General features: G+C 39.7%; 1 protein-coding gene across 1 annotated transcript in view; it reads left to right on the top strand.

Moving 5' to 3' along the window:
• Positions 1-23,957, top strand: part of LOC124798172 (sodium channel protein 60E-like) — a 290,757-nt gene that overhangs the window by 239,114 nt on the left and 27,686 nt on the right. Inside the window, exons 22-23 of the mRNA XM_047261456.1 lie at positions 4,026-4,217; positions 12,213-12,367. Of these exons, the coding sequence (XP_047117412.1) occupies positions 4,026-4,217; positions 12,213-12,367 (347 nt within the window). The remainder of the gene's footprint in view (positions 1-4,025; positions 4,218-12,212; positions 12,368-23,957) is intronic.

Raw genomic sequence — 23,957 nt, 5'->3', positions numbered from 1 at the left:
GCAATCATAAATGAGAAGCAGGGGAGTCAGTGGCTAATTACTATAATCCTGACATTCTCAAGCTATGGCAAACCAATATGGACATTGGTATTGCTGTTTATATTTTGAAATTATTGCCAAAGCTGAGAAAGACACAATCAGCAAATATATTTGATTGGTTGTAGAAGCAGCTCTGCAGAAAGGAGGAGACAAAAAGGCAGCTCCTACTTTGATGTCATGCAACATTCTCAGCAACTGAGCGACGTCAAAATAAGAAGCAGTTGTGATGTTTTGCAATCTCAAGTCATGTCTTTTGAGTAGAGAGTGTCTATTTTGTACTCTTTTCACAAAGAAGAAAGGACAAGGCTGCTTCATTTGTTAGATGAGAGCCCTTTGGGCTCAAATATTTTCGAAATATACAGATCCCAGTGATGATGAGACTGATGTCTTAAATGGCAATGAGAGTGACTAAACCACACTTTTACGTGGCAAAATGAAAATGTTGAAAGGGAAGGTCTCAGCAGTGTTAGAATACAGCTTACAAGGACTGATAAATGTGCTGAGGACCATGCCTACAAACGGGCTCTTTTGTGCTGTCTTTTTTGAAATAGACAAGCTCTTTCCTCTAGCAACAGGTGGCACAATTTTTAGGAGCACTCAGGAAGCACTCGATGCAAAAATAGGTTTCCTGCAGTCAACACTGTATGCAAGCATAGAAGAACTTGATAATTGGAGTCACGAGATACTGAATCCTCTTGAAGCTCATAGTGTATTGCAAGACAAAGATTGTAACTTGAGGTCTGAGTTGAGCAAATTTACTGGTGTGACAGAGCCTAACTTTGATGCGGGCTTTGACTGCAACATTCCAGCCAAATTCATACCAACAGTTGAAGAACATGGTAGGACAGAAATGAGTCTACAACCTTGTAAAATGTCAAATCAAGGCAGTCATTTATCATGCAGGTATTCCACATCTACATTTATTCATTTCTGGAAGTGCTTGAACTGGCAAAAGCTTTGTGCTCAGAGAAATGTGCAAATTGATACAAATTGCATAAAGCAAGGCTGATGCTGTACATATCTTTTGTGATCAGCACATGACTCAGAGAAGCCAAAGGATGGTCAAATGGTGAATTCAGTAATTTAAACTTTGTATTGATTGCAGTCTATTCTCATTTAATGGATTTTCAAGCAGCCAACACCTTATGAGGATATTTTTAATCTGTGGCACCTCTTCAGTATCATAGAGCTCCATAAGAGTATCACAGCAGCATAATGTCTGCATTGAATTGCTTAATTGACTTCGCAAAGGCAACTTTTCTTTAGGTGATGTGGATGTCTTCTACAGGAGAAAGAAGGGCCACAGCTCAGAAATTCATGTTAGGTATCAGGTGAGTTAATCATGTCATATTGGCACCAAATTTCTCTACAATTGTGCCCAACACCATTATGGACATGTCACATGATGGGAAATGCACCACACCCTCCTCCTACCTACATTCCACTCCTTCTTATGATGCTTGTCTGAGGGAGGCCAGAACCACAACACCCGGTGTTGAAATCACATGGTTTTCTGGCTGAGGAAAACATTTCAGACACGCAATTGCTCAGAATTTACACAAAAGGCCTTTAGCATGTGACATAAACAGCATCAATGAAAACATCCCTTCCCTTCGGGCATTAATTCCCACACATTTTGCGATTGAAAATGACAGTTCGTAGTGTGATGACAAGCGGGGCAATGTTCTTGACAACATACAAAACTGCTGAAACCCCTAGATGATCCAACTCTACTGTAAGGACATTGTGGGGCTACAGCCCCGTTGAACATGATCTGACACCTGTGGATTGCAGTGGATCCTAAACAGCAAAGAGTGTTTATGCTTTTTTAGCCCTCCTGCTTCATGCTTTCCTGTGGTGTGATCTTGCATGGGTGCAACATTGACATGTGCATGGATAAAGCAGCAAAGGGTCTCTAAGACCTCCCAGTTTGGCGACAACCTTGCAGCCACCCATGAACCTTCGTTGAGCTCATTAAAAATGTATGTCAGATACCCATTCAGCTAACTGGTGCCTCATGGCCGCTCTAGCATCTGAAGGCAGGCAACCCCCTCAACATCCCACAGATAGTGTTGCCTGTCATAGGTGGGTGTCACAGTTCAGACCTGTATCACAGAGGCAGCAAAAAAAAGGGGGGGGGGGGGTGAAATAGGGGCAAGAATGGGGTTTGCCGAACTTCTTATTGTGTGACACATCGGTGATGGTGTTGGGCAGAATTTGGTGAAATTATCCTGTCTTACACTGTACATGGATTTCTGAGGTATAGCCTTTTTTTTTTTTTTTTTTTTTTTTTTTTTTTTTTTTTTTTTCCACATGTGTTTGCTGTTTGAAGCATCACCAATCGCCGGGTGATATCGCAGGTCACTGCACTTTTGCTCCACAACAGAGGAAGATTTTAGGCATCTTTTAGCTATATTTCAAACTAATGCATCACAGTGGGAAACAGTTTCAGGGTTTCAAAAAGTGATATGTTTTTAAATTTTGCTCAGTGTATATCAGAAATTGGTTCTGATCAGAAAATGTGAAGCAATTCCTTCCTATCCATCCAACAAATGCACAGTGCATTGCCGGGAAGCAGCTGAGGCTTGCAGAACTGGCTGCAAAAGCTTATAAAGTTTGTGCAATCAGTGCATACTCTGAAATGTCAGAGGATGCTGGAAAGCCAGTGCTGAAAACACATCATTAACAAAACACGAATGATGGATTTGCTGATGAAATCAATATTGTAATAGGTACTCAAGTTATACTGGGGGTAAACATTTCAGTTAATGCTGGTCTCATCAGCGCATTGGCTGAAATTGTTGATATTCATTGGACGCACCAAGATCAGTTTCATAAAAGTCAGTAACACTGGAATTTCTCATTCACTTCAGTGATCTTCTCAATATTTTCAACTGTGATAAACATCTTTATGGTATTCAGCTGACAACTTTAAATTATGATGGCAAATTCAACACAGAGATCCAGTGACATCAGCTGCACTGATCTGGGCACTGAGCTGGGCAATAACTGCTCACAACTCAAGAGCTAAAGAAGTCATCAGAATTACAATTCTCATCACATTAGAAATTGCAGATTTTTTTTCTTTCATGTTAAAAAAATAAAATAAAAATCAAACCACAGAATGCAATGAAACTTCTCTGCTTTCTCTTTGTCTAAATACTCTTAATAAAAATAGAATACCAATTGATACTTAAATATATTGTATTTCATGCTTTTTGAACAAAATGTGAAAATAAAAATAGAGTTGACAAAAAAACTCAAATGTTTTGAGAACCATTTGTCTAAAAGTAAGAAATAATATAGACTAGCAAAAGATTTGACACACCTTTGAATGATGCTTGAAATCATGTGCATCAAATAAGGTGCCAATTTAAAGTTATATTGTTGACTTATAATCTCTTAATTTTAAAGAGTACTAAAGGATATTTGTCTGGTGGATTATGAAGATCGTGCAGTCTGTTATTGTGTGACCATGACATATTTCTATCATTTGTGCCTAAAGGTGTAAACAATTCCAGTAATTTTTCAGTCTCAAAAGTGCTTCAATACAGAATCCTTGAAATATCAGAAAAGATAAGGCAGTTGGCACAGGACATAATGTCTCCCTTAGAAGTGCTTTCATTGTCATTGTTCTTATTCACTTACTTTTCCAGATAATTACATGATTTTGAGCATCTATCACAAACACATCAAATGTTCCTCTAATCTGTTTTATTTCTTACTTCCAGACAAAAGATTTCACAAAATATTTGATCTTTATTTTTTTCATTGTCTGAATTTGTAGGAAACATTTCATCAGATTATATGTTTTTAATCCACATATGTGTATTAAATTATTACTGAGTATAAGTTGTTTACTTAAAATTTCCACTGTGTAATGTATTGGACATGTGAAATTTTTTAAAAAGATAAATCTGAAATTTAATCATGGGTGAGTTGTGACCCATATGTCTTATTTCTTTCTTTGTTTGTGTTTTTTGCAGGCAACTTTTGAAGGATGGATGGAGGTAATGGCTGATGCTGTTGATGCAAGAGGTGTTGATCTTCAGCCACAGAGAGAAGCTAACTTATATGCATATCTTTATTTTGTAATTTTCATTGTCTGTGGATCATTCTTCACACTTAATCTCTTCATTGGAGTCATAATAGACAATTTCAACATGCTCAAGAAAAAGGTTAGTGTATAAAGCTGTACTAATCACTGTACAACTGTTTGCATGTTTTCAGCACAGAATGTAAAATTCTGACTGAAATACTGAGTCAAAGCCCAGTTGTAAATCCTGCAGAAAATCAGAGATAAATATGAACTTTTTTCTGTGATAATTAGTATGTTATCCCCTCATTAACATATTTGTATGGTATCACAATTAAGGGCTGTTATTTGTCAAGAAATAGAGAGACTTCATTGTACTTGAAGAATATATTCACCCTTTAAAAAATACAGCACATGCTGGCATATAAACACTATGACTTTTAATGTTGTAAAATATATCTGATGCAATTATAGGAAAATTGTAACGAATCACATGACAGGTCATTACAATAATGTTAGTACCCAAAGCTACATAGGTGAGGTGCTGCAATCATATGAACCTCTTTCCAGAGGTACACTTTGCCCAGACTTTATCACCTGTACAATAATGCTCATCTCCATTGAACTCCTCTGTTAGATGATTTTCTTACACTTGAAGATATCCACTTCACAGGTTAAGCACTGGCGTCTCCATTCTGTGAATCCTGTTTGGGGTGCACTGGAGGGACAAACTGCAGGCACTCAGAAACCACTAAGGAGGTTCCAGACCCCTGCAGTACTCATTATCAGGGATAAGATTGACTACTAATGTAACTTTTGAACTGCCCCACAAGAAGCACACTATGTTGCTGTCAAACATCTTGGTTTGGACAGTATTGTATTCTATACACTGTGTGATCAAATTTTATATCATTCTGTAATTCTTCTGATATCCTGTGCAGGAAGTATGCTCTCATCTGTGTATAATAACTGTTATGTATGTCTGTCATACTGGCACTTGAACCAGAATTTCTTGCTTATTGTGAGTAGATGGCTTAACCATTGTTTTCACATTCTGCCCATGTCTTCTAGACAGCCTCTCAACATTTTGTCTCTTACTGATGTGCAACGTTGAATTTCCAAACTCCTTTTGTATGGTGTGTCTTCTGCTGTTCCGTGTTTGTTGTGACTATATATCAGGCATTATAAGAAAAGATTATGAACCATTTTCCAGCTAGTAGGACTCTGGCCTTTGGAGAAGTGGATTTGTCTACCCTGCTAGCTGAGTAGTTTGTTATATGGGTAAATTCAAGTAACTTACTATGTTCCATTTCCCACATATCCTCGTTGATTTGGTATCATTGTGTGTTTTGTCCTTTGGTTTTAGGAGACAGTTGATGTTTCCTGCAAGGATTATATGCTGCTACCCTTTTACAAATTTATGTGTCAAAGAATTCCAGTCTCTTACATTTGTTATTTCCAGAGAGAGTATAAATATTAATAATCCTCATTTTGTTGACAGTGACAGTGATACTGATGCTGTTTGGAAATGTTTCTATATGACAATATCCCTTCTTTGGTATTGATTGCAGTTATTACACATGCTGAAGTGCAACAAACACTTTTTATTACATATTAAAGATGGGTACACAATTATCACTTGACATTTGACAAAACCAGATTGTTCTTGGTCTTGCATGTCCTTCAGCATCCATGTACAGGCAATCCAAAGATTGTCCAAATGAGATCCAATAAGCACCCTGGTCACATATGTACAACATCAGCAAGGTACATACTAGGGCACAGCATGGTATGAAGTGACTGCTCATGGGGCCTCTTATCAAATGCAGGTCAAGTTTTTGGTAGTGCGTATTGCAGACAATCAACCTCACTGTCTCCTCCCCATTTAACTGACCTATAAAGGTGAAATGTCCATTGGTAGTAGGACTGTCATACTATTAGGGGAGGTGTGGGTTGTGTTTAACGTGCATCTTGATGTCAGCTGATATCTGTGATTGCACTGTATCCTCTGCTTCCACTGGGAACACTGTCATGATACTGGAGCTACGTATTCCGGTCTCGTGGTACTCACTAGGAGTCATTGGTCCTGGAGATGAGAAGGATTCTGACTCCATGGGGGGGGGGGGGGGGGGGGGGTGGGGAGGAGGCCGAGGCCATCATTCAGTGCAGTTGGACCTGTTGTTGGCTTGTCTCTATGTGGCATCTAAAGTTGTAATACGCTGACTCTGAGGCCATTGGTGGTTGGTTGGCTTGAGATGGAAGCTACAAGGCATGGGTGCAGCTGGTTTGCTTGCAGAACCAGCGTGGTATGATTAGCTTTCACTTAAACATCTGTTGTCTCCATATGTATCTGATGATACCTGATACTCATCCTGGAACTCTCCCAAAGATGTGATCCCATACCTCTGTGCCCAGAGAATTTGGAGAGGGGGCGGTGTTGAAATCCTGAGTCCGATGATGAAAATGATCTTGATGAACTCCAGTTGGGCTTAATGTGGTTGAATGGGAGCACCATTTTATGAAGATACATCAGTTTCATCAATATTTTGCTATGCTGCATTTGATATTTTAATCAGTTTTACAGAAGATACAGTACCTTCATCAAAATATTGTTGTGGCACATCTGCCATTTAAAAGGTATTTGCTACTGCTAACACTTCCCCAGTGCTTCATTATGCTAGAAAATTCTCTGTTTGTTGTCCTTGGACTGAGCACAGTTTCCACAGCCTTGCTTAATACTAGGTGTGTTTTTCTGTTTCAGAATTCACTGATGTTTTTGCACTTTGTTTGCCTATCTTTAGCTTTTTCTTGATCCTCTGTTACATTTTTGGGTTTTTTGTTGTGGCGTCGAGCTCTTGTATCTGATTGTGTTTGTTGTTTGATATGACTTAATGTATCTTTTTCTTTTCTACATCTAGTGGCTTCTAAGATATTTGTTTTTGTTCCTGGTGCAACATTTCCTCTGTTGGTTCACTGATTTCCACATGTTCAGAACAGTATTTCAGTTATGGTCATTGTTGGCCTTTGTGGTGATTTTTTTGCAATTTTATGTTTGTTGGCTGTTGCCTCATAGGTTAATGGTAATATTGATCTTGGAATTTGACTCAGATACCTTTGTATACATTGTGCTTGTATGGGGCCAGTTGGGTTGTGTGCTGCACGAGTTTGCGTCTGAGGATTGTATGTAATGGTAATCCTGTGTGTACATACAATTATTAAGAGGGTATCTGTTTTTGTTGTCCTGTTTTCAGTTGTCACACACCATTTAATACAATTAACTGCTGAGTGTTAGAGATCATTTTCAATTAGCAATTCAATTCTTACAAGGGGATGTAACTGTGTTGATCTGTTTCATTGCTGTTTTGAACTGTAGTTCGGCTATTCAGAGCGTTTGAAGGCTGCAACCAGCTTATGCAACAGTGTGTTTAAATGTCATTGTTCTGTCACTGGATTCCACAATTCTGTTGCAGAGATCTGTGTTCTTCAGCATAAAATAGACAATATCAAACATTATAGATACAAAAATTCCTACTATATCTTCAAAAGTTATCTTAACAGATTCTTCTATCCATGTTTCGGTATCATGTTATTTTGATTGTAAGGAGTTCTGTTCAAAGGCAAATTTTAGTGTATCATTCCTATTTGGTTGAGCCATTATCGTGTTGTAAATTGGTAGGTGTGAAGCTCAGTTCTTCTAACTATCTAATGCAGTTGCCTTGTCATGCTGTACTGATGACATTGACTGTGGTACACAGCGGAGCCTTATGCGTCCTTGTGCCACAGCTGCCACAAGGAGACTGAACCTGTTGGCTATCTGAGCATAACTCCAGGCCTGACTCATACTGTTGTTGTCACTGATGTCTCCACCTATGATTTCTGAATACTATTATTGTAGCTTTTGTGGCTAGTGAGTTATCAACTTGGAGGTACCTGTTTGAATCCTGGGGGACGAAGAAATTTCACTGCCAGTAGTTGGCCAGCAAGGGGAGGAGAGGTGGACACATAGTGTTCACTATCACAAGACACCGCCAGTGTGCTAGATTAAATTTCTAACTCTCCACAGTATCTGATCGAGTGTGGGTGTGTGACACTGTTGATACTTGTGGACATTAACTGGGTAGTCCCCTTGGTGGTATTGAAGAGGTGTAGATTATGTGATGGCACCAGATTTGACTCTCTCTCTTCTGTGATTGTCATACAGCACACACAAGACACAGCCTGAACACACATTTATTAGAGTTATTTACAGTCTACAGATACACTTAAGACACAACTTTCACACACATTGAAGAAAGGGGCCATTGTGTGTGATGGAAGAGTGCACTTTCAAGTATCCAACTGACCTACCCTTTGCAGGTCTCTCAGTAAACATTGACAGACCACAATGTCTTTTATCATTTTCTCCCTGTTGAGCCAAGCAGAGTCCCTCTGAATTGAGCAACAGGCCTCCCAAGAGACAGTTAGAATCAATTTTTTGTGACATAGTATTTTTCTTGAAGGTTCAGGATAATGACTATATATTCTGTAATTCACAACAAGAGATACTCTCTTTTGCTCTCACATGAGATCTCACTCACTTTTTCTTTTGGAAATTAGAGCACATAATTTGACACTCCTCTGTCTTCAGTTGGTATTCTGTTGCCTCATTTCAGTAGTACAACTACCCCCTGTATTTATCTGAGAAAATAATCTCCTATATTCATAATACTTTTCAGGTAACAGCTGGAAATTAAAATTTGTTTGAAAGAAAATTTGCATGAGATTCTTTAATGGGGTGTTATTCTTTTTGCAATTTTTTCTTCATTTTCCCTGCACCTGTTACATGTAGATCTTCATGATGTTTTAACAATAGAGTTTAAATCACATAGCATTTTAGTTTTAAGCCTTACTTGAGTCTTTAAGGAAACATGTTTATTCTCAATCTTTTCTGAATTTTAGAGTCTTCCATTTTTTTGTTTTCTAATGATTAAGTATTTACATTTATGATGCTGGTACAACTCTGTAATACAGTTCTGATTCTCTCTCCCTCTCCCTCTCCCTCTCCCTCTCCCTCTCCCTCTCCCTCTCCCTCTCCCTCTCCCTCTCCCTCTCCCTCTCCCTCTCCCTCTCCCTCTCCCTCTCCCTCTCCCCCTCCCCCTCCCCCTCCCCCTCCCCCTCTCTCTCCCTCTCCCCCTCCCCCTCCCCCTCTCCCTCCCTCCCCCCCTCTCTCTCTCCCCCTCTCCCCTCTCTCTCTCTCCTCCTCCTCTTCCTCCTCCTCCCCCTCCCCCTCTCTCTTTTTTGTAAAGCACAGAATGTCGTATCATCATTTGGGATCATATCAAGACAATAAGTGAATTTGTTTCATGCCTTCTCTCAATTTTTAGAAAAAAAAGTCCTCTGTTTACTTCGTCTCTAAAATGATTGGACATGAAGTAAATAGGCATGTGTAAATTAAGCTGTTACTGAGAAAAGTAACGACTGTATATCAAGATTTCTTATTCTACTCACCATAAATTAATGAAGAATAATATAAGTAAGAGAAAACAATAAAATACTTCCAAATTTAATATGAATGGCTTCTAATAACAAATTGACATTTTGCATATACAACATACTGGTGGAAACATCAAATTCAATCAAATCTATTAGGGAAAGAATGATTTACACATTTTACCTTCAATCATATCAGTATGAAAGTTTGCATCAAGCTCTAGATAACAACTACATCTACATCTACAGGGCTACTCTGCAAATCACACTTAAGTGGCTTGCAGAGAGTTCATCAAACCACCTTCACAGTAATTCTCTTTTATTCCACTCTTGAACAGTGCACAGAAAAAATGAACACTTATATCTGTCTGTGAGAGCCCTGAATTCCCTTATTTTATTATGATGATCATTTCTCCATATGCAGATCAGCATATACAAAATATTTTCACATTCAGAGGAGAAAGTTGGTGACTGAAATTTTTTGAGAAGATCCTGCCGCAGAGAAAAATGCCTTTGTTTTAATGATGTCCACCCCAGATCCTATGTCATGTCTGTGATGCTCTCTCCCTTATTTCCTGATAATACGAGACTTTCTCAATGTACTCCGTTAATGCTATCTGGTAAGGATTCCACACCGTGCAGAAGTACTTCAAAGGGCGATGGACAAGTGTAGTGTAGTAGAATCTTTGTGATGATACTATTTCATTTCATTCTTATAAGCATATACCAGTTTAAGGTTTTTGCAAGCACTGCTCACATTGTAAGTAAAGACACACATTTTTACAGTGGGACAGAGATATCATCACATAGCTGACCACTTACTTTTACCCAGGGCATCTCAGAATGACATTTTAAAAATTTTGAGACAGTTTCCTTGCACCAAACTATGAAAAAAATATCCAGTGAACTTGAGCTCTAAAATGCATGTCGTAAGAGCCATGAGCACTTGTTCATCCTTGATATTGTGAAACAATCTCTTCTGCTGCGGGCTCTTTGCTTTCCATATTTTGGGAGGAGGTAGTATGGATGAAAACAAGAAAAAAGTGTCCAGTAAACATGGGCTCCTAAAGTGTGAACACTTGTTCATCTTCGTCATTGTGAAACACATCTCTTTTATTGAATAAGTGCTCATAGCTCTTATGGTACGCACTTTAGGAGCCCATGTTTACTGGACATGTTTTCCTTGTTTGGTCCAAACTACCTCCTCCAAAAATACAGAAAGCAAAGAGCTTGCAGTAGAAGAGATGTGTTTCACAGTATCGAAGATGAAAAAACTACTCATAGTTCTTAAAGTGAGCATTGTAGGGTTCATGTTTACTGGACATTTTTTCCTTGTTTTGGTGTAAGGAACCTGTCCCCAAATTTTTAAAATGGAATTCTGAAACACCCTGAATATGTTATTATATAAACATCATCAGAAAAAGTAGCTAAGTTATTTCCTCATAAGAAAAACTAGCTAAGTTATTTTATCATGTTACCTATTATAAATGGAAAAATAATACAAATAGTAAATTTTTGTTTTGTACCTCTTTTTTCCATGTAACAAGACTTGCAGTCAGAAAATGTTTATACATGACACAAAGCTTGTTTGTTGTACACAATTACAGCAATACAGGAGCAGTTGATTTTCTGCCATCTTCGTATTATTTGTCCAGCTATAAAGATCTTAGTACAACATTTTACTCCAACTCTACCTAATAAGCTCTAAAATTTTTCAGTTTTTTAATGAGCTATCTTGTTATATACTATGAATGCATAAGATGAGATTTCAAGATTTTGAAATGTAAAGATGATTAACAAACCTTGTGCATTTTCTTCTGAGAATTTGCAGAAAACCAGTTTCTGCATAGATTTTTTCTTTCATTTACATTTTATCATAATTCGCTGTGTGTACAAGTAGAACCTAGCTTGGACCAGGAATAATGGTATAAAGGACATAGCACATAAACTTTATGGGCAGAAATGTATGAATTGTTTCCTCACAGCCATAGTGCACTCTACACCAGGAAAGTGCCACTGTTGTTATTTGTATGATAATTAAAAGTTATTAATGGGGTTTTCGTGCTCTGATTTGTAGATGAATACTTTTTAGGCATCCAGCCACATTGATACTTGCATTTTTATGCACAGTATTTTGACAATGAACCTATTTGTGAGTAATGTTGTCACTGTTTGGACCCCAACCAGAAGGAGAGAAATTGTTGGTGGTATGCTATTACTTGTATCTAATAAATGGGGATAGAGGTTTTAATTTCAGATTCAACATTTAGCTTTTTAATATCTCACCAGCCACCAGGGTTATCAGGGTCAAAAGCATAAAGAAAAATTATGTTTCACAGAATATCAGTCCAGATGAATCAAAACACTGGAGCACACAATGAGCATAGGGAGTTGAACTCAAGCACAAATAGTGAACAAGCACCAGGCACACTTAAGTCAATACCAATACCATCAGATGATGACAAGTAGTTCAGTCATGGAAATGTTGTGTGTAGAAATGGAACTGCCAGTCCAGCTGGACATTCAAAAAATGTACTATTTAAGAAAACTAATATTTTACCAGCACTGATTCCATGCACTATGTAATAGTTGTTGTATCTGATAGCAAAAGAAATTAAGTTCACAAGTAAATTTTTGTGATAAATGTTCCTTTTTTTTTACATTTCAGTATGAAGGTGGTGTTCTTGAAATGTTTCTCACTGAAAGTCAGAAGCACTACTATACAGCCATGAAAAAATTAGGCAGGAAGAAACCACAGAAGGTGATTAAGCGACCAATGAATCAGTTCCTAGCGATGTTCTATGACCTGTCAAATTCTAGAAGGTAAGCAATACTCTTGTGCTAGCAAAAGGAAAATTAATTTTACTTTTATTTTATTAAATAGTGAACAGTTTCAGAAGCCAATAGTTATAATGCAGTAATCCCTTATGAAGAAATAGAATAATTATGTAATATCAGTAGAGTATTTAAAAGTGTGTGTAAGATTATGAATTATCATCTGGTGACATGCAAATGTCAGAGGACAATGACTTCGGAAGTATATCATAAAATCTGGGAGGCAACACTTCATAGTCAACCTTTATAAATGGACGGTGGTCTGTGGCCATTCAGTTTTATAACAAAAGCAGCTGCTTGCAAAAGTGTGAAGATCAGTGTTATTTGTAAGCAGTGAAAATATATTATTACTAGCAATATTAATTCTGAAAATGTAATTTCATTTTAGAAGAGCTGCTGAAATTAACTAAGGTAATCATCTAGAGAGTAATTTTTAATAGGTCATTACTATAGAACCTTATTTTATTGGATATGCAGCTCCAGAAGCATTACATATCTGTACTTTGAGTGACAAACTTTAACTCGTGACATTTCAACAGTACACTGCTATTAAAACTGTAATGTAAATACTGATGTGTAGGAAACCTGAATGACCGCTACTCTTGTTGAGTGTTGTTAATATTTGTGACTAATGGTTTGCTTCCATAAGGAAAAAAATCTATTTATACTATATTCATGGAAAAATTTAATATCAACTCTGTAACATGCAAGAGAAATAATTAAATTTTTTAACAGTGTGTTTCTAGGTGTCTCACAAGTTGTTTCCGTTTTATGCACAATATTTCAATGATCCACCCAGTTGTCTTTTTCAGGTGCTGCAAGTTTTGCTGTGATGTGTACTCACTGCCTGGACTCCAACCAGACACTGAACTGCTGTTGGTCTCATGCTGCTATTTATACCATCTTGAGCCCCTATGACCACTTTGCCCTCTGATGCTCTTTTGGTTTTTAAAGCTCACACTCATGTTCTTGCGAAATGCAAATTTTCTCAGTGTTTTACAACTCTGGTGGATGTGATGGCCAGCAAGATTTTAATAAATTGAGTGCCAGATGCCAAGTGTTATTTAAATTGGATACACTGTCCTTCTGTATTAGGTTCTCTGATATCATATTTTTGATAGACTCCTTAAGTCTTTTGTCCCTAAAGCTTGGCATTTTCTCCACAATAAAGGTCTCATTGTGTTTCATTTTGTGACTATATTTGCAGCAGTGCTCAGTGACAGGCAGTTTGCTTGGTTGTTTTTGTCAGATATGCCATTAATGTTTCTTGCACCTCTCCTTGTCTGTTCTAATAGTATGCCCCATGTAAGACATGCCACATTCATGTGGAATGCAATTTTTAACGTATCACAGAATACTTTTTATCATTGTTGAAGTTAGCAAAATATAGTGGATGCCATGTTTGCATAAGAGTCTACCGATCTTTCTGCATATTGGGCCAGTATAAGGTAGATAAATGATTATTAGCTTCACTTCTTCAGTTTCTGTCACAACCTCTTTCTTGGGCATTCCTGATTTTGTCTGTATCACCAATTCAATTTCATTTTCTGAGTACCCATCCTTTGGAACATTATTCATAAGTTTTGTAATTTTTTGGCAAGTTCTCCTTGCCTGAAAGTGCTAGATCTCTATAGACCAGAGTCTTTAGCTCCATCTTTCTTTGTGATGGATGGTGATGTCTCAAGGCATGGAGACAGGTCAGTGTATGTAGGTTTTCTATATATACTCTGTGACCCAGGGATTCATCCATTCTTCTCTTAACTAACATGTCAAGGAAAGGTAGTTGCTCCTCTTTATTAAATTACATTTTGAACTTTATATTACAGTTGATGGAGTTTAATGATATTTCCTGTGCTTTGTGCAGTGAGAAAAGAGACCAGGCAAACAATGCAGAGCAATTTTATTAGAGAATACATAAACAAAATGCTCCTTGTGGGAATGTGATTGGGCAGATGGTCCCAATAAATGACAAAGTTGAAGTCTGAGTACAATTTGAAGTTGAAAAGTTATAACACAGAGTAATGGTGACAGGCAATACCAAAGTCCACATCTGTCCTCTGTATAGAGGCAACTTTCTGTTGATGGCTCCACAGTGTGGTGGAAGATGGCAACAGCATGGCATGGGAGATTCTGATGATTTTGTTAGTGAGAGCTCTGATTGATTGGTCACTGCTGTGGTTGGCCAGAGTCCACCACCGTTTCCTGTGTAGAGGCCACTTCATGGTGATGCCTGAGGTAGTCACTGGTGGCTCCATGTTGCAACAGTGACTGCAGGTAGCACGGTGTGGGAGATTCTGACGATTTTCTTAGAGAGAGCTCTGACTGATGGACCGCTATTGTGCTCAGTGGCTGGCCCATAGGACTCAAAGGAATGGAACAGCTCAGTACAATTCAGTGCTGGCCTGACTAGTAGACATGTGAGGTTGTATGGCTTTCATCTGCAGGTGTGGTCCCTGTGGTTTTGCTATGTAAGCCATTCACACATGATGCTGGTGTGAGAGGGGCTGCTGGTAGAGAGGGTAAATGGCCCTTACACAGTAACCCTCCCATCCCTGATAGACAAGTAGGAGTGGCACACCTCGAAGTCTAAGGTGGCGCTTGCCTCCTTGTCAGCAGCTCATGGAACTGGCTACCCTGGAGGGCTGTTATCGATATCCATAGGTGTGGGTATCTGGGTCAGAAGAGGGCTGACCTCACTGGAATCTGGAGGCTGCACAACCTGTTGAGGCAGTAGCTGGATAGTGTTGTCAACAGTCCCAGGACGAGGGGTGTCCAACTCTGCATTAGAGATGTACCTGGTTAGTATATTTGTGGTGCTTTTAAGTTTCACTTCTAACATGGCCTGAACAACAGGTGTGTAACCACAGTGTTGTAGCTCTTGAAGGAGACCAGCGCCCAAACCCCATGCTGTTTGGAGTATCAGTGGCAGTGTGACCACTGAGAAGTGGTGTATGGTCTGGTCAGTTGAAGGATGGAGAATTATGAATGGTGTGGTTTCTTCACCAGGCTTGTTCTGTCTTGTGGGTTGGAATGGTAGGAGTCTAGGGAAAGCCACATTGCTTCATCCAGAGCATGGTGTTGGTACAGCTTTACCATTGTCAGTGACTATGCTTCAGGGAGCTCCTCGATGGAAAAATGTGTGAGCCAGTGCTTGAATCATTTGGGCAGGGGATGTCGATAACATGTGTGACACATCTGGAAACCCACTACCTATCTCAATACCAATTATCCAGGAATATTCCAAAAAAGGGCACACAAAATCTGAGTGGAGGAGCAACCAAGATGATGACATACCTGGTTGGGCAAATATTGCCAAGCTGCTGCTGCCTGTTTAGTCTGGCAGGTGTTTCATGCCACAACTATGTTGGCAAAATCAGTGTCAATCCCATGCAGATATAGATGTTGCCTAGCCAGCCGCTTGGTTGGAACAATTCTCTTTGTCCCTCGTGTATGTGTATCACCTGAGGGTGTGTGGACTGCTACGCTAGTTTGACCAGTTTCCCCCTGTAGTAATAGGATGCCCTCAAGAGTGGCTAATTCATTGTGATGATACCAAAAGGTTTGTATTTCCAGGTGGTCCATTTGTTTGCAATCTACCAACTAACCATAGTTCACTAGACAGAGTGCTTCTCAGATGTTTCACAGGTGATAACTGCTGCATCTAAGGGGAAGATAGTCACTGCTTCTTCTCCTTCGATATCTGTGTGGAAACAGACCTATGGTGCCAAATTGAATTATGGGTCTTGTTTCAGTGATAGGAAAGGATACCATTGTCTGCATGTTGAGCCATGGAACAATGCTTGTCATTGTACAAGTATCTGGATACAAACAATGCCCACCAGTGGAAACAATATGATAATAATAATGAGCATATGGCATTGGTGGCCGGGAGACCCCTCGCTGGGCGGTTCGGCCACCACTCCACAAGTTCCTTAACATCACTACGGCAACTTGCAAGTGAATGAGGATGAAATGATGATGAAAGACACACAACACCCAGTCATCTCAAGGCAGAGAAAATTGCTGACCCTGCCAGGAATTGAACCTGGGATCCCATGCGCGGGAAGCGAGAACGCTACCGCAAGACCACGAGCCACGGACAACAATATGATGTGTTGGCTGGAATATTTGAGTCAACCTTGCATGATGGCAGTAGAGGTTTATGGTCAGTTAGGAGTGCAAACTGCCTGCCATGCATATGAGCATGGAGCTTTTCTGAGGCAAAAACAACAGCCAGGGCTTCCTTCTTGACCTGTCTGTAGTTACATTGCACCTGCATTAATGTTTTGGAGATGAATGCAATAGTGTATTCCATTCCACCCAGTTGACTTTATGAGGCAGGACCCTGTCCAACCCATAGTCTGATGTGTCAGCTGCCAAAGTCAATGACTTGGATGGTTCATAGGCCATAAAGCATGTTGGATGGAGGAAAACTCATTTTAGATCACAGGAGGCTTTGTCACACATGGGACCCCAATTCCATTTGACATTTTTTACATATTTGATGGAGGGGTTCCACTATGGTTGCTGCATGGGGGATGAATTTCATATAGACATTGAGCTGTCCCAACATAGATTGGGTTTGTTCATTGGTCTTAGGGATTTTCTGGACAGCTTGGGTGTAATGTGACATGCACCTTATTTCTCAGATACGTAAGATATATCCTGAACAATCGACATGTGATACAAAAAGCATTTTTCCTTATTGCACTTGAGATTGTCCTCCTGTAGAACAGCAAATAAGGCATCTAGGTTGCTCACCAAGTCCTTAGCATTTTTATCTGTGACAATAATATGTCAGGACAGTTGGCCATTCTAGACACATTCTTTGTCAGATTTTGCAAGTTCAGTTGAAAAATAGCTGGGCTGCTCACAATACCAAAAGGTATCATGTTAGACTAGAAAAGGCACCTTGTCTAAGGGGAGTTGAAGATATGCATCTCATAAGTCAGTTTTCCTACCCCCATGAACCATGGACCTTGCCGTTGGTGGGAAGGCTTGCGTGCCTCAGCGATACAGATGGCCGTACCATAGGTGCAACCACAACAGAGGGGTATCTGTTGAGAGGCCAGACAAACACGTGGTTCCTGAAGAGGGGCAGCAGCCTTTTCAGTAGTTTCAGGGGCAACAATCTGGATGATTGACTGATCTGGCTTTGCAACACTAACCAAAACGGCCTTGCTGTGCTGGTACTGTGAACGGCTGAAAGCAAGGGGTAACTACAGCCGTAATTTTTCCCAAGGGCATTTATCTTTACTGTATGGTTAAATGATGATGGCGTCCTCTTGGTTAATATATTCCGGAGGTAAAATAGTTCCCCATTCGGATCTCCAGGTGGGGACTACTCAAGAGGACGTTTTTATCAGGAGAAAGAAAACTGGCATTCTACGGATCGGAGTGTGGAATGTCAGATCCCTTAATCGGGCAGGTAGGTTAGAAAATTTAAAAAGGGAAATGGATAGGTTGAAGTTAGATATAGTAGGAATTAGTGAAGTTCAGTGGCAGGAGGAACAAGACTTTTGGTCAGGTGAATACAGGGTTATAAATACAAAATCAAATAGGGGTAATGCAGGAGTAGGTTTAATAATGAATAAAAAAATAGGAGTGCGGGTAAGCTACTACCAACAGCATAGTGAACGCATTGTTGTGGCCAAGATAGACACAAAGCCCATGCCTACTACAATAGTACAAGTTTATATGCCAACTAGCTCTGCAGATGATGAAGAAATTGATGAAATGTATGATGAGATAAAAGAAATTATTCAGGTAGTGAAGGGAGACGAAAATTTAGTAGTCATGGGTGACTGGAATTCGAGAGTAGGAAAAGGAAGAGAAGGAAACATAGTGGGTGAATATGGACTGGGGGAGAGAAATGAAAGAGGAAGCCGCCTTGTAGAATTTTGCACAGAGCATAACTTAATCATAGTTAACACTTGGTTCAAGAATCATAAAAGAAGATTGTATACATGGAAGAATCCTGGAGATACTAGAAGGTATCAGATATATTATATAATGGTAAGACAGAGATTTAGGAACCAGGTTTTAAATTGTAAGACATTTCCAGGGGCAGATGTGGACTCTGACCACAATCTATTGGTTATGAACTGTAGATTAAAACTAAAGAAACTGCAAAAAGGTGGGAATTTAAGGAGATGGGACCTGGATAAACTGACAGAACCAGAGGTTGTAGAGAGTTTCAGAGAGAGCATTAGGGAACAATTGACAAGAATGGGGGAAAGAAATACAGTATAAGAAGAATGGGTAACTTTGAGAGATGAAATACTGAAGGCAGCGAAGGATCAAGTAGGTAAAAAGATGAGGGCTAATAGAAATCCTTGGGTAACAGAAGAGATACTGAATTTAATTGATGAAAGGAGAACATACAAAAATGCAGTAAATGAAGCATCTGGTGAGAAAGATGTATGAGACAGGCGAAATACCCTCAGACTTCAAGAAGAATATAATAATTCCAATCCCAAAGAAAGCAGGTGTTGACAGATGTGAAAATTACCAAACTATCAGTTTAGTAAGTCACAGCTGCAAAATAAAAACGCGAATTCTTTACAGATGTATGGAAAAACTGGTAGAAGCCGACCCCAGCAAAGATCAGTTTGGATTCCGCAGAAATGTTGGAACACGTGAGGCAATACTGACCCTACGACTTGTCTTAGAAAATAGATTAAGGAAAGGCAAACCTACATTTCTAGCATTTGTAGACTTAGAGAAAGCTTTTGACAATGTTGACTGGAATACTCTCTTTCAAATTCTAAAGGTGGTAGGGGTAAAATACAGGGAGCGAAAGGCTATTTACAATTTGTACAGAAACCAGATGGCAGTTATAAGAGTCAAGGGGCATGAAAGGGAAGCAGCAGTTGGGAAGGGAGTGAGACAGGGTTGTAGCCTGTCCCCAATGTTATTCAATCTGTATATTGAGCAAGCAGTAAAGGAAACAAAAGAAAAATTCGGAGTAGGTATTAAAGTCCATGGAGAAGAAATAAATACGTTGAGGTTCGCCGATGGCATTGTAATTCTGTCAGAGACAGCAATGGACTTAGAAGAGCAGTTGAACGGAATGAACAGTGTCTTGAAAGGAGGATATAAGATAAACATCAACAAAAGCAAAACGAGGAATTAAGTCGGGTGATGCTGAGGGAATTAGATTAGGAAATGAGACACTTAAAGTAATAAAGGAGTTTTGCTATCTGGGGAGCAAAATAACTGATGATGGTCGAAGTAGAGAGGATATAAAATGTAGACTGGCAATGGCAAGGAAAGTGTTTCTGAAGAAGAAAAATTTGTTAACATCGAGTATAGATTTAAGTGTCAGGAAGTCGTTTCTGAAAGTATTTGTATGGAGTTTAGCCATGTATGGAAGTGAAACATGGACGATAAATAGTTTGGACAAGAAGAGAATAGAAGCTTTCGAAATGTGGTGCTACAGAAGAATGCTGAAGATTAGGTGGGTAGATCACATGACTAATGAGGAGGTATTGAATAGAATTGGGGAGAAGAGGAGTTTGTGGCACAACTTGACAGGAAGAAAGGGACCAGTTGGTGCGACATGTTGTGAGGTATCAAGGGATCACAAATTTAGCATTGGAGGGCAGCGTGGAGGGTAAAAATCGTATAGGGAGACCAAGAGATGAATACACTAAGGAGATTCAGAAGGATGTAGGTTGCAGTAAGTACTGGGAGATGAAGAAGCTTGCACAGGATAGAGTAGCATGGAGAGCTGCATCAAACCAGTCTTGGGACTGAAGAAAACAACAACAACAACAAGTCAGTCTTTGCAAAGATCTTGGCCCCTGGCAAGATGTGCTAGCATGTCTTCAAGTTTGGGAAAGGATAGGTGCCAATGACCTACTGGGTTTTCATCATGGCCTTGAAGACTCTGCAAATACTAAGTAACCCATTTGGTTTTTCCACAATGATGAACGGGGTGCCCCACTGACTGTTAGGGATTACAGTCAGGATTTCCTCATCTTCCAGGACCTGTAACTCTTTCTGAAGCTCTCCCTTGACTACAAAAAGTATATTATGCACATTAAAGAAAAAGGGTTTAGCCAACAGAAGTAGGGCAACATGAGCCTCAATCCCTGTGATGCTAGTAGACAGCTAGGTGAAAATCATTTTGTATTTGTTGCGTAAGTCCCATAAATATGAACTGGTCATAGATAACTGAATACTGTTGGCAGAATCATGAACTTCCAAACCCAAGGCATTGAAAAGATCTAAACTGAGAATGTTGATGGCCCCCGTTGTAGTAATAACAAGAATAAATGTCATGAAGGCAGCTGCCTGTTACTGTCCCAAGCATCATACTGGCCTTTGACTTCAGTGGTGCCACTGGTTTAACTTTGGACTCATTTGAGAAATGCCTGAAGCAGAGAGAAGCCTAGGTGTGATAAGTCTGCCAGTCATCAATGGTCATTGAAGAACTTGTATCAGTTTGAAAAACCACAGGAATGGCATTGATGTAAACTGTAAGAGTTAAGAGTCTATTGGAAAAGGGGAGTATGGCCTGGATGTGCGGTACATCCAGAGAGTAGTCATCTAGCACCTCATCTAACTCTGAATCTTGGGGGTGAGACCAGGATTTCCCAGTCAAAAATACACTTTTTCCTGGGTGAAAATACACTTTTCCCATATTAAGTGACTCTATACTTTCCCTTGGAATTGTAAAAAAGGGAGGGAGAGAGAGAGAGAGAGAGAGAGAGAGAGAGAGAGAGAGAGAGAAATGCTGTTTGGAAGATCTTTTATGTGCAGCAACATATATGATGCATATTTTCATATTACAAAGGTATACATTCAGATTCCACCAAACACAGCACATTAGTTTCCAAAGCATTGAAATCAAGATTGCGATTCACTTTTGTAACCCAATCATAGTTCATGTCACATGATCTTAGCAGCCAATGATAGCAGGTACTCAGAGAGCATAGGACACATGATGTAGCGTGAGCACATGAATAGGACAAGTTAACGGTTTAATATGCGTAGTGTAGCTACAAGAAAAGCTAAGCTTTCACGTATAATATTGGCCTTTTTTGTGTGTGTTGCACTTTAAGATACAACACATAAATGTGCCAGTAAAATTTTAATTAATGCCATAAATGTCTGCTCTTCTGGGCTTGAAATTCTTCTAAGTGGCTGGCCCTCAAAATGTTAATCCTTAAACGAGAATCAAATGCTCTTTGACTCCAGAAATTCTGGGCACGTGAGCATGTTCGCACACTTAAGACAATTCATCTTGTGTTACACTAAATTTACTTTGAAAGTAATGCTTTTCAAACCACCATCTGCAGTATTTGCCCGCAACTTTTTAGAATTCGTTTCAGCAGTTGTCAGAGAGCACTAGAAAATGGCGTTCACTAAGAGATCGTACATTATGTTACAAACAAAACAGGATGTCAGAGGATACACCAAGAGCATCAGAATTTCATAAATCTCACTAAAATTCATAATTCGACTTAAAGTGCACATTCGTATTTCCAAATTCACAAAGAAGTAGGCTGCAACCTGATATTAAACTTTTCAGTGTGGTTTTTGGGATGCAAATTCTCTTGGAGTACCAGTACTATATTATCTCATGTTTGGTTCTTTATTATGGCATAAGGCCATATGCGCCACAAGATAAAAACTTGCACTTGAAATTCAGCAAACAGCTGGCATTAGCCAATAGTGTTTCAAATGAATATACTATCTCTGCAGAAAAGATTAATAAAAGCCAAATTTTTCTAGCTAATCAACAAAAATAACTTTGTTTTACAACTCGGACTGCCCTGTGAATGTGCAAATTTGGCAGCTTGGGCACACCATAAAAAATTTTCTGGTTAGCATCTGGCTGCTTGTTGCTGCTGCTGATACAGTTAACAGCCTTGCTTCAAGCAGCCAGAAATGGGAGAAGGTACTGCTCATATGTGAGTCAAATGCACAAGCACATGAGCCCACCAGCAATTGCTCAAACAACTGTTGCGGCCAGCCGCTGTGGCCGAGCAGTTCTAGGTGCTTCAGTCCAGAACCGTGCGACTGCTACGGCCACAGGTTGGAATCCTGCCTCGGGCATGGATGTGTGTGATTTCCTTAGGTTAGTTAGGTTTAAGTAGTTCTAAGATCTAGGGGACTGATGACCTCAGATGTTAAGTCCCATAGCGGTCAGAGCCATTTGAGCCAACTGTTGTAAGTCATGCTCATTGGAAGCTGTTTGTTGTTATGTAGTATTGTATAGTCTTTGACCTAAAGTCTTCGACACATTTTGCTGTCGGCTGACGCTTATGCATACACTGTGTTTTGTTGTTGTAAGTGATGCATATCATTTGGAATTTAAGTTTTATTTTGTTTTTTTTTCCTTCATTTATGTTTCATTTTTGCATTATTGTTCTGCAGTAGTGGGCTAAAGTAAAATTCTTTGTTAGAGTATCAGTTATAAAAAGTCAAAACTACAAAAATTTAACTGAAAATTAGAGCAATTCAAAATTCCCAGAATTCTAAAAAATTCCCAGGTTTTTCCTGGTTTTCTCCCAGATGAAAAATTCCCAGATTTCCCGGTTGTCCCGTGATGTATACATCATGTGAGACAGATGCAATCTACTTTCATCCTGAGAGATGACTGACAAGACTTCTGCTTTGTGTTCCGTTCTGCCACAGGTTGAACAATAGGCTCAGCAGAAATAGCACTGTTGGTGTTCACGCCATGTGAAACAAGTGGTGCAAGTGGGCAGCCGCTATGGGCTTCACACACCCGCAGGAGTCTTGTCCATAATAGTTGATTCAGGTGGGTGAGAGAACCAAGACTGGGACTGGAATTGGTGAGTCAGATGGGCAGCAAACACCTGGGAGGGGTCCTGCAATGCTGATGAAAATCTAAGAGATGGTTCGAAGGCCCTAATGATGGAGAGGTATGTATCCAGTTTTCCTTGAGCTGGAGGCAGTCATTGGAAAGACTGTCATCTAGCGAGCAGAAGGCCCTGATGATGGGGAGGTACGTATCCAGTATTTCTTGAGCTGGAGGCAGTCATTGGAAAGACTCTCATCTACCAAGCAGATGAGGACCATGTCACAGACTAGGGATTCTGTGTATGATTGTTTATATTGAGGTTTGCACACTGGAACCTGCAGTCTCTGGACAGACCCTGCAACTTGGCTACTCCCTGAGTGTATTGCACCTGGAAAATTTATGACAGGCAGATGCAACATGCACTTGAGAATCAAAATATTCAAGGAGGCATGACTTCAAACGTTCATTTAGGAGAGCATGGGGCTCAGGCTCTGGGTTGACCTGCTGCAGGAAGTGTTATATTTCAGAGCCTTCAAATGTCAGAAAGAATGGGTGTGCTGAGCATAATCTGTGATACCATGGACCAGAAAATATTGCTCCATTGTGGCCGCATAGTTTGCCCATGGCTCGATCTTTTTGTCGAACAGCTGGAATGATGGAGGCACTGTTCGGAATCCTTTCATTAGGGAACTGATGCATGACAGGCAATTGGAGAGTTCAGGAGATGTTGTGCCAATGGCAGCCATCTTCTTGACCATCACTTGCATGGCTTGTTACATATTCTGAAGCAGCAGTAGTACA

This window comes from Schistocerca piceifrons, chromosome 5 (assembly GCF_021461385.2).
Source record: "Schistocerca piceifrons isolate TAMUIC-IGC-003096 chromosome 5, iqSchPice1.1, whole genome shotgun sequence".
In the NCBI taxonomy this organism is placed as follows: Eukaryota; Metazoa; Arthropoda; class Insecta; order Orthoptera; family Acrididae; genus Schistocerca; species Schistocerca piceifrons.
The sequence above is the reverse complement of the archived record's forward strand: the minus strand, read 5'-3'. Positions and strand labels throughout refer to the sequence as shown.